The sequence below is a fragment of the Chiloscyllium plagiosum genome, unplaced genomic scaffold (assembly GCF_037043375.1).
Source record: "Chiloscyllium plagiosum isolate Xiang-an unplaced genomic scaffold, Cpla_swu_hap1 HiC_scaffold_4, whole genome shotgun sequence".
NCBI lineage: Eukaryota > Metazoa > Chordata > Chondrichthyes > Orectolobiformes > Hemiscylliidae > Chiloscyllium > Chiloscyllium plagiosum.
In genome coordinates, this window is record NW_028270142.1 from 7,591,115 (window position 1) to 7,602,048 (window position 10,934).

The 10,934-nt window shown below is 40.2% G+C and overlaps 1 protein-coding gene across 11 annotated transcripts in view; it reads left to right on the forward strand.

Moving 5' to 3' along the window:
- sgk3 (serum/glucocorticoid regulated kinase family member 3) overlaps positions 1 to 3,923 on the forward strand; it is a 134,326-nt gene extending 130,403 nt beyond the window's left edge. For 10 of the 11 annotated variants that reach the window (XM_087985946.1, XM_087985944.1, XM_043689259.2 and 7 more), the window contains 2 exons: positions 1,891 to 1,980; positions 2,095 to 3,917. In XM_087985946.1, the coding sequence (XP_087842072.1) occupies positions 1,891 to 1,980; positions 2,095 to 2,265 (261 nt within the window). In that variant the 3' untranslated portion in view covers positions 2,266 to 3,917. Of the gene's footprint in view, positions 1 to 1,890; positions 1,981 to 2,094 lie in introns of all 11 variants that reach the window. The other variant, XM_087985948.1, reaches the window with a different exon arrangement.
- The last annotated feature ends 7,011 nt before the right edge of the window (positions 3,924 to 10,934 follow it).

The following is a 10,934-nucleotide window of genomic DNA, read 5'->3' on the forward strand; positions in this document are numbered from 1 at the left end:
AGCTGAAAAATTCAGTCGGACTGTTGCACATTTACGTACTGCTAAATAAACCTCTACAGGTGGGGGATATTTTTCAGGGTGGGTTACCACAAACCTGTCTGCTGTCACTTCTGTTGCTGGTGCGTTCATGCTGGAGGTAAGTTTAAGACAGTATTGTATACCCTTGTTGGTTCTCTACATGAATTACACATCTTGTCAATCTGACCCCTCCTCCACTGTAGAGGATATGTCAACAAAACTTTTCAACAGTTTCTGATTTTCATCCCATATGTCCCTTTTTTTTTGTTTTGACACAAAAGGTCCTGAAAGAGGTTTTGTTGTCGCCACCTGACATTCATGTGACTCACCTTGTTAACTAAGGTTTGCAGCCAACTGCATAATCTATCCATTTTGATCTTGTCAGCATGCATGTTGTCAAACTTCATACTTTGTGAAAAGGAAGGGTCTCTGACATATGGTTTGACCAAATAATTCTGAAATAGAAAAACTCAGCAGGTCTGGCAGCATCTGTGGAGAAATTGCAGAGTTAACATTTTGTGTCCAGTGACCCTTCTGAATTGACTGTAACTCAGAAAACATGGCTTTATATGTGAGAGAAAGTGTTGGGAAGGGGGCAAGAAGAAACAATTGGTGGAAAGGGAGCCTAGAGAGAGAAAAACAGTTAAGCAGACAAAGGAGTGGGTAAAAGTCAGCCTGGGACAATGAAGAGCTGCTAATGGCAACTGTTAGTGACTGACAGTGGGTGGTTTGTGGTAGAAATCCATGTGATGCCAAGGCCTGGTGTTTGGGGATTGGTGTAAGGAGATGGGAGAAGGTGCTCAGGCCCTAAAATTATTGAATTTGATAATGAGTCCAAAAGGTTGCAGGGTTCCCAAGTGGAAAATGAGGTGTTGTTCTTCCAGTTTCGCTGGAGCACTGTAACAAGCCCGAGAGAGTGTTGTTGACTACATCTAATGCCCCTCTTCTGTGCATTCTTTCTTTTTGAATAATGCAATAACCTCTTGGATGTTTTGTTGAATATGTGACGAAGATACATGCTGCATTGCAGATTCTACTTACTTACTGTGTTTCTAAACAAAAGGTCTTTGTCCTGTCACCACAGCATTTGGCCAATTACCTTTTAAATCTGTGCCCTTTTTCTCTTGACCCTTCTGCCACTGGTTATAGCTGTTCTCTATTCAACAAGTCCAGACCTCTTTGGATTTTGAACATCTCTTGTCTTAAGTACTTCTCTAAGGAAAGCAGCACCAACTTGTCCTGTCTACGTAACAGAACATGTAATCTTGAGCATTTGCCTTCCGAGTTCAAATTCCCACCCCCCACCACTTGCTTCGACCTATTTCCTAAGGCAGCTTACTGAAATTATTTTTAAAATAGTGACTGTTAAAATGAAGGCAAGCAGCTTCATAATATTTAATTGATCAACTCTCTTTGCTATTAGAAGTTTGTTTCTCTGCGCCTTATGGCATCTGTTAAAACTGCAAATAGTCAAATTCAAAATGGGCTGGGTTTCTTTTTACTTTCTCCATTTATCTGTGAACACAACCCCAAACCACTTGTTTTTGGAAGTTGAACTTTAGCCTGGTCTGTTAATGCAACACACACTTTTATATTGTATTGACGTATCAGTCTAGATTATGTACTCCGTTGCAGAACAGATGTCTGACCTAAACTTTTTGAACCTCTAAATTGGGTGTGATGAGAATTAAACTCTGTTATTACGCTCCCCTGAGACACCTGAGTCTGGATCTTGTCAGGCGAGACTCATCTTAAAGGTAATCAACTGACCCAGCAACCAAATTTATACTATACTGTGTGTTAATGTGTATTTATGTAAATATTAAGAATTTATTCAGTACATTGATTTTCTGTGGGATTGTGTTACTGCAGGCTGAAATCAAAAGCCATCCTTTTTTTGATGTTATCAATTGGGAACATCTAGATCGGAAGGAAATCCCCCCACCATTTAATCCCAGTGTGGTACGTAGCTGTCTTTTCAGTAATTCAACAGAAAAAAATAATATCCAATGTTAGAATGCTGTAAACTATGCAGTGTTGTTTTGTGAATATGTGACAACAATATTTGTGTTTCAGGCTGGACCTGATGATCTACAAAATTTTGATCCAGAGTTCACAGAAGAACCAGTTCCTCAATCTATTTGTCGATCTCCTGACCGTTCAGTTGTAAATGCTAGTGTTTTAGAAGCTGATGATGCATTTATTGGTTTTTCTTATGCCCCACCAATTGAAGATTCATTCTTATAAAGGACATTTTCATGGAATTTTTCAATGAGAAACAAACTACTCAGCAGGAAATGAAAGCACTGTTCAGCCTTGTATGCTTTTGAATTTGCACCACAACTGTCAGCTTTCCTCAAACAGAAACTGTAGTGATCAGGTGAATGTATGGAGCTTATAAAGTACTAAAAGGAAACTGTACATTCTACGTGCAACTTGTAAACAATCCAAATATTCAATTGCTTCACTCTCTTTCCAAGTCTGAAGATTCCAAAGCTATGTAGTTTAAGGATAGTCTACTTATCCAAGACTTTACAAATTTCTGAAATTCTGATTGTGCTGTACTGTATACAATTTAAATATTGTGGAAACAACCTATCCCATTTCTGGATAATTGCATACATATGTTGTGATATTTCTGAAAGAATTAATGTATTGTTGTCCAAAGATGATGATGAAATCAAATTTCGCAACATGAAAATTGCTAATGATATTTTATATTTTCACCTCACTGCCATCTATTTTGATCTGTGAAGATCATATACCGGTATTGATTTTGGTTATAACTTAATGTCTTTACTGGAATCCAACCAAATTGTCACTGTATATAAATCTGCACTTATAGTACAGACACTACTTGAATAACAGAGGAAAAATTGTGGCCACTCAGGTGAAAGATGTGAAGATTTTCTTTTGAGTATTTAATATGTATTGGCCACTAATGATTGATCATGCCTGTTTTGTTTTAAAAACCTGAATTGGAAATATACAAATTTGCAAACTATAGTTTAATTAGATGCAACTAATACTTTTATAATTATATATATATGTATTTAATTCCATGTTGTGTGCAGATGGATATATTGATAACAGCAAAAGTACTAAATAACACATCTTCAAATATATATGTGTGTATATTCTAAATGGTCATTTTAGGTTTTATGACATGTTTGTTACTTTTTTAAAAAACAGAACATTAAAATGTAAGGAAGGTTCAAGGATAGCTCCAGTGGAAAGGTTGGTTCAAAATCCAAGTAAGTATTTTTGCCCCTTTTACTCCAATGGTACAATGATGAGCATAGACTGTCTGTCTGGACTGGTAGGACAAATGTTTTGACCTGCTTTTCCTATCTGATTAATTATTTTTATTGATTTTCATTTCTGTATTTCACTTTTGCAGGAATTCATAGAATGCCTTAAGGTCACCTGAGGAAAACCTTTTTTAAATAACATTCATTCAAATAATTAATGGAAAATGGGACACATTTCATTTGCTTGTTCTGCTTCAAAGATTTTGGCTTATTCCATTTGACTGAAATCCCAGTGCCCATATTTAAAGGAGGGTGTCAGCATATTAAAAATATTCAGCTGTATTTATAATTGACAGAAAGAAATGGAGTTCCATTTTAGATGTATAAAGAAAACACATGCTGTCAAAATGTTTCTCAATAGCATGTATTTATACAGTCTTCAATACTGTGAAAAATTCCTAAGAATCCTCACAGGGACATGTCAGATAAAATTTGGCACTAACATGTTTGAGACAGTAGGCTACGACATCAAAAGGCTAGGGAATCTAAAGCCTGATCATAAAGTAGATTTATACAAAGTCTTAAAGGAGAAGAGATAGGATAAGTGATTTAGAGTAGTGGTTTCCTACCTTTTCAGTAACATGGCCCACTGCACACTGTGGAATGGTCTCACTAAACACATGGTCAAAGGGAAAATGTGAAACCATGTGTTTAGGATGTTCATATTTTAGTAGCAAAAGATTAATACTTTGCTTTTAATTTGATTAATTTTCACAAGTTTTAGGAGTTATTATTTTGGTCAGACAGAACAATGTTTGTCTTAGTGATTTTCATTATCTTTGTACAACATTTGACTGCATATTTGGAAAGTTCTCACTGCACGCCAGGGCTGTGGCTGGTGAAAACCACCAGTCTGGGGAGAAAACTCAAGTCTTGGACCATAGCAACTGTGGACTGATTAAATTGGGGATGCATAAGTGACCAGAATGCAGCAAGTACAGATTTCCGAAGGAAGGGACAGGGGAGTGATGGGTGGATTGTGTCATAGGGATGTACAGCATGGAAACAGACCTTTCGGTTCAACCCGTCCATGCCAACCAGATATCCCAACCCAATCTAGTCCCACCTGCCAGCACCCGGCCCATATCCCTCCAAACCCTTCCTATTCATATACTCATCCAAATGCCTCTTAAATGTTGCAATTGTACCAGCCTCCACCACATCCTCTGGCAGCTCAATCCATACATGTACCACCCTCTGTGTGGAAAAAGTTGCCCCTTAGGTCTCTTTTATATCTTTCCCCTCTCACCCTAAACCTATGCCCACTAGTTCTGGACTCCCCGACCCCAGGGAAAAGACTTTGTCTATTTATCCTATCCATGCCCCTCATAATTTTGGAAACCTCTATAAGGTACCCCCTCAGCCTCTGACGCTCCAAGGAAAACAGCCCCAGCCTGTTCAGCCTCTCCCTATAGCTCAAATCCTCCAACCCTGGCAACATCCTTTGTAAATCTTTTCTGAACCCTTTCAAGTTTCACAACATCTTTCCGATAGGAAGGAGACCAGAATTGCACGCAATATTCCAACAGTGGCCTAACCAATGTCCTGTACAGCTGCAAATTGACCTCCCAACCCTGTACTCAATACTCTGACCAATAAAGGAAAGCATACCAAACGCCGCCTTCACTATTCTATCTACCTGCGACTCCACTTTCAAGGAGCTATGAATCTGCACTCCAAGGTCTCTTTGTTCAGCAAGATTCCCTAGGACCTTACCATTTAAGTGTATAAGTCCTGCTAAGATTTGCTTTCCCAAAATGTAGCACTTCGCATTTATCTGAATTATACTCTATCTGCCACTTCTCAGCCCATTGGCCCATCTGGTCAAGATCCTGTTGTAATCTGAGGTAACCCTCTTCACAGTCCACTACATCTCCTCCAATTTTGGTGTCATCGGCAAACTTACTAACTGTACCTCTTATGCTCACATCCAAATCATTTATGTAAATGACAAAAAGTAGAGGGCCCAGCACCGATCCTTGTGGCATTCCACTGGTCACAGGCCTCCAGTCTGAAAAACAACCCTCCACCACCCTCTGTCTTCTACCTTTGAGCCAGTTCTGTATCCAAATGGTTAGTTCTCCCTTTGTTCTATGAGATCTAACCTTGCTAATCAGTATCCCATGTGGCACCTTGTTGAACGCCTTTCTGAAGTCCATATAGATCACATCTGCTGCTCTGCCCTCATCAAGGTTTTTGAAGAAGTAACAATCAAGTTTGAGAGAGATGATTTGCCACGCACAAAGCCATGTTGACTATCCCTAATCAGTCCTTGCCTTTTCAAATACATGTACATCCTGTCCCTCAGGATTCCCTCCAACAACTTGCCCACCACCAAGGTCAGGGTCACCGGTCTATAGTTCCCTGGCTTGTCTTTACCGCCCTTCTTAAACAGTGGTACCACGTTTGCCAACCTCCAGTCTTCCGGCACCTCACCTGTGACTATCGATGATACAGATTTCTCAGCCAGAGGCCCAGCAATCACTTCTCTAGCTTCCCACAGAGTTCTCGGGTACACCTGATCAGGTCCTGGGGATTTATCCACCTTTAACCGTTTCAAGATATCCAGCAATTCCTCCTCTGTAATCTGGACATTTTGCAAGATGTCACCATCTATTTCCCTACAGTCTATATCTTCCATATCCTTTTCCACAGTAAATACTGATGCAAAATATTCATTTTGTATTTCCCCCATTTTCTGTGGCTCCACACAAAGTCCACCTTGTTGATCTTTGAGGGGCCCTATTCTCTCCCTAGTTACCCTTTTGTCCTTAATATATTTGTAAAAACCCTTTGGATTCTCCTTTAATTCTATTTGCCAATGCTATCTCATGTCCCCTTTTTGCCCTCCTGATTTCCCTCTTAAGTATATTCCTACATCCTTTATATTCTTTTAAGAATTCACTCGATCTATCCTGTCTATACCTGACACGTTTCCTTCTTTTTCTTAACCAAACCCTCAATTTCTTTAGTCATCCAGCATTCCCTATACCTACCAGCCTTCCCTTTCACCCTGACAGGAATATACTTTCTCTGGATTCTTGTTATCTTATTTCTGAAGGCTTCCTATTTTCCCTTTACCTGCGAACACCTGTCTCCAACCAGCTTTTGACAGTTCTTGCCTAATACCGTCAAAATTGGCCTTTCTCCAATTTAGAACTTCAACTTTTAGATCTGGTCTATCCTTTTCCATCATTATTCTAAATCTAATAGAATTATGGTCGCTGGCCCCAAAGTGCTCCCCCACTGACACCTCCGTTACCTGCCCTGCCTTATTTCCCAAGAGTAAGTCAAGTTTTGCACCTTCTCTAGTAGGTACATCCACATACTGAATCAGAAAATTGTCTTGTACGCACTTAACAAATTCCTCTCCATCTAAACCTTCAACACTATGGCAGTCCCAATCGATGTTTGGAAAGTTAAAATCCCCGACATAACTACCCTATTATTCTTACAGATAGCTGAGATCTCCTTACAAGTTTGTTTCTCAATTTCCCTCTGACTATTAGGGGGTCTATAATACAATGCTGAAAATGTGTTGCTGGAAAAGCGCAGCAAGTCAGGCAGCATCCAAGGAGCAGGAGAATTGATGTTTCGGGCATGAGCTCTTCATTGTTAATTTTCCCAGATGGACTCCGATGTCCAGCAACACATGAATTCAAAAACAGCAAAGGCAGTAACTGTGCAGGTTCTCTCTCTCTCTCTCTCTCTCTCTCTCCGTCCGTGCACTGTCCTCACCATGTGCTTCCTTTGTCTGCACTTCTCCCTTTTAAAACTGCACTTGTTTTGATTTCTTTTTTCCAAAGTTCCAAAACAGTCATTGCTGCTCCTGGAATTTGAGGAAATCACCTCCAGCACCTAAAATACCTCAAAAAAAAAAAGGACCCATCCTCCATCTTGGATGACCCAGAATCCTTGCATGTAGCTGGAGGAGACCATAAAGATGAAGCAATGGGGAGTCTGAGGGGAAACATTGAATTTTAAAATTGGTTTCCGTTTAAAGATGACATGTGCTTGGTATACAGAAATTGATGCACGTGGCGACATTAGCAATTTTGTTTTGAATTACCTGATGTTCATGGAAGGCACAACATAGAAGATTGGTCAGGATTGACTGAGAGTAGTCAGTCATGGATGAGAGTTTCAACAGAAGTTGAGCTGAGACTAGTAAAATTGGATAGTGATACAAAAGTAGAAATGCAACCTCAGTGATGCTGTGGATATGTGCTTGGATACTTGGAAGAATATAAGACCTGAAGCAGGAGTAGACAATTCAGCCTTTGAGCCTGCTCTACTATTTACTACAATGATAGCTGATCTCAACTCCTTTCCTGCTCGCTCTCCATAACCTTTCCATCTGTCAATAATTAAAAGTCTGCCTATCTCCTCCTCAAATTTTACTCCATGTCCCAGCATACACCAAACTCTGGGGTAGGATTTCCACAGATTCATGACCCTTTTGAGGAGCAATTTCTCCTCATTTCTTTTAAATTTGCAACCCTATCCTAACATTATGACTCATCGTTCTAGATGCTCCACATAAGGAAACATCCTCTCTGTCTACTTTGTCAATCCCCTTTAGCATCTTGTACATTTCTATTAGATCTCCTCCTCATTATTCTAAACTCCAGAGAGTGTACGCCTAAACTGCTCAATCTTTCCCGATTAGACAAACCTCTCATCAACCTCTGAACTGCCTCCAATACATCCAGATCCTTCCTCAAGTAAGGAGACCACAATTATTCACAATACTACAGATGCAGTCTCACTCATGCCTTTAGTTGTAGTGACACTTCCCTTATACCCTCTTCCTTTAGCAATAAATACCAAATGCCATTTGCCTTCCTTTACTATCTGTATACTAGTTTTCTGTGATTTCATGCACAAGGACACCCAGATCCTTCTGCACTGAAACACTCTGAAGAGAAAATTCATTTAGGTAATACAATGCCTTTCTAAACCGCCAACCAAAATTAGTAAATTCTACCTGCCAAAGTTTGGCCTATTCACCTAACTATCCATAATCCATCAATAAATTTCTTATTTCTTTATTGCAACTTGTTTTCCCCACTTATTTTAAATGTGTCAATCATAGAATTGCCAGATAGGGGGTTTGAATTAATGATTCTAAAAGCTTTCGACGAACAAAACCAATGGCTTTGGACTTAAAATATTTAGTTGGAAATTTCTGTCTTCTGACAAACCACCCTCACTTAAAACAATGGTGGAATCAAGAGACGTGGTGTTGAGACACAGATACATGGCAACAGCAAATTTGTGGAAAGTGACACTTTTTTTAGATGATGTTGCTGTGAAAATGAGAATCGGAATGGGCCAAGGATATTTCCTTTGAGGACACCAGAGTTAATAACATAAGACAAACCAATAAAATGATTTCCTGGCTATGATTACAAAGATAAGCATTGGAGCAGGTAAGTTCAATGTTATCCAGATGGATGATGTTGGTGAGATGGAGGCAGATGCACCACATCTGGTGCAAGAACAGACAGAAAAGTTGATGCAAATGGAGATTGTTGCAGGAATTTGGCAAAAATAGAAAAATCAAACAAAGGGTTTTACGGGAGAGAGATGGCAGAGAAATTCAGCCTAGAACACCTCCTTTCGTGTATCTGTTTGTTGAACCAGCAGCCTCAAAAAGCTAACTGGCAGCTCTGAACAGCCAGACCAGAAAAAAAAAGCTGAGCTGGGAGAACTAGCCACTCTCCTTTCATTGTACAAATTATTTTTTCAACTTGAAAGCATTTTGCCTGAGCCAGTATCTATTAGCTAGAATTAAATTGACCCTAAAACCCATCCAAACCAGACACATCAGAACCTGTGTCTTTACGAAGCCCTCTTGGGGGGAAAAAAAAACAAGGACAACACATAACCTTGTTAAAGGATCAGTATTGTCACACCTCCCCCTCCTTTAAAAATAACCATGAACATCCAAAGATGGCTTCATTTTAAAAGTTAAAAATCAAACAACACCAAGTTATAGTCCAGCAGGTTTAATTGGAAACACTAGCTTTCGTGAGTGCTGCTCCTTCATCAGGTGAAGAAGCACCTGATGAAAGAGCAATGCTCCAAAAGCTAGCACTTTCAAAGAGTTCTGGGTTTTACACTTGAAAGAACTGAAACCAACATGAGAGATTTAACAAACAATCCATGTGTTTTTCAATATATCATTGCAGTTACATCACACTGTAAACTTTTGCTATAAATTCTGTGTCTTACGGTTTTATACTCCACAACTACCTCATGAAGGAGTAGCACTCCAAAAGCTAGCGATTCCAAACAATCCTTTTGGACTATAACCTGGTGGTGTGATTTCTTTAACGCTGTCCAACACCGGCACCTCCAAATCATAACTACAATCGAAACCACTAACTGCTGGCTCAAAGTGGACAGGATCTCCAAGATGATTGAACATATCGACACAGGCATGAGGTTTCTGCAGAAATGCAGGAAAGATCCCAAAAGGATTACGGATCACAAACCCACTCAAGTTAACCTACAACACAGACTTTGCCATCGCACCTCTCGCAAAGTCCTCAATCATCTCGTACACCAACACTAGAGCAGGTGCCACAATCTCGAAATTAAGATGGAGTCCACACACTCAGCTTGCACTCAGCATACTGTAGTACAATTGTAGGATGTTGCCAAACAGGCAAGGCGATGAAACCACACCATGTACATGTACACCAAGAACTTGGCATTGCCACCAGCGGTAGCCAAGCCTGTCATGGTACCACAGTGGAAAACGTTATCACCACAGCAAAGTTGAGTGTCAACTTATTGGATCATACCCTTCAACCAGAAGAGATTGAAGTTCTTAGCAGGGTCTCAATTTCTGCCCCACCACCAAAATGGACCCCATGGGTCTTGCAGCAGACATGGAAGAATTCATCAAACGAATGAAACACGGAATTCTTTCAAGATGCCAGCAGTAATCACAATTAGCCCACCAGTGAACCGAAACTGTCATCACAGGAATATGTAGAGAGGCGACCACAGAAGGAGTCAACTTGGACCCCACCGAAGGGCCGCTGCTGGGCTTAACGTGTGCTCAAACCGTCAGGAAATATATAAATGCCAGATTCATCAGCCGTACCTACAAGGTTGATTACAACGTAACACCATCCGTGCTTTCAAAACCAATCACAACATTGTCATCAAACCAGCAGATAAAGGAGGAATCATCATCATTCAGAATTGAACAGATTACACTGCAAGGAAGTGTACCGACAACTTCACAACCAGGAACACTATAGGCAATTACCAGCTAATCTGACCAAAGAGCACACCCGTGAACTAAACACAGTAATCAGGACTTTGGATCCAGTCCTTCACAGTTACCTATCCACCCTCATCCCACATACTTCTCGTGTAGATGATTTCTATTGCCTTCCAAAGATGCACAAAGCCAACAGACCAGGATATCCCATCGTATTGGGCAATGGAGACCCTGTGTGAGAACCTCTCTGGCTGTGTCAAAGGCATCTTGAAACCCATTGTATAGGGGACCCCCAGCTTCTGTCGTGACACTACAGATTTCTTACAGAAACTCAGCACCAACGGACCAGTCAAACCAGGAACATT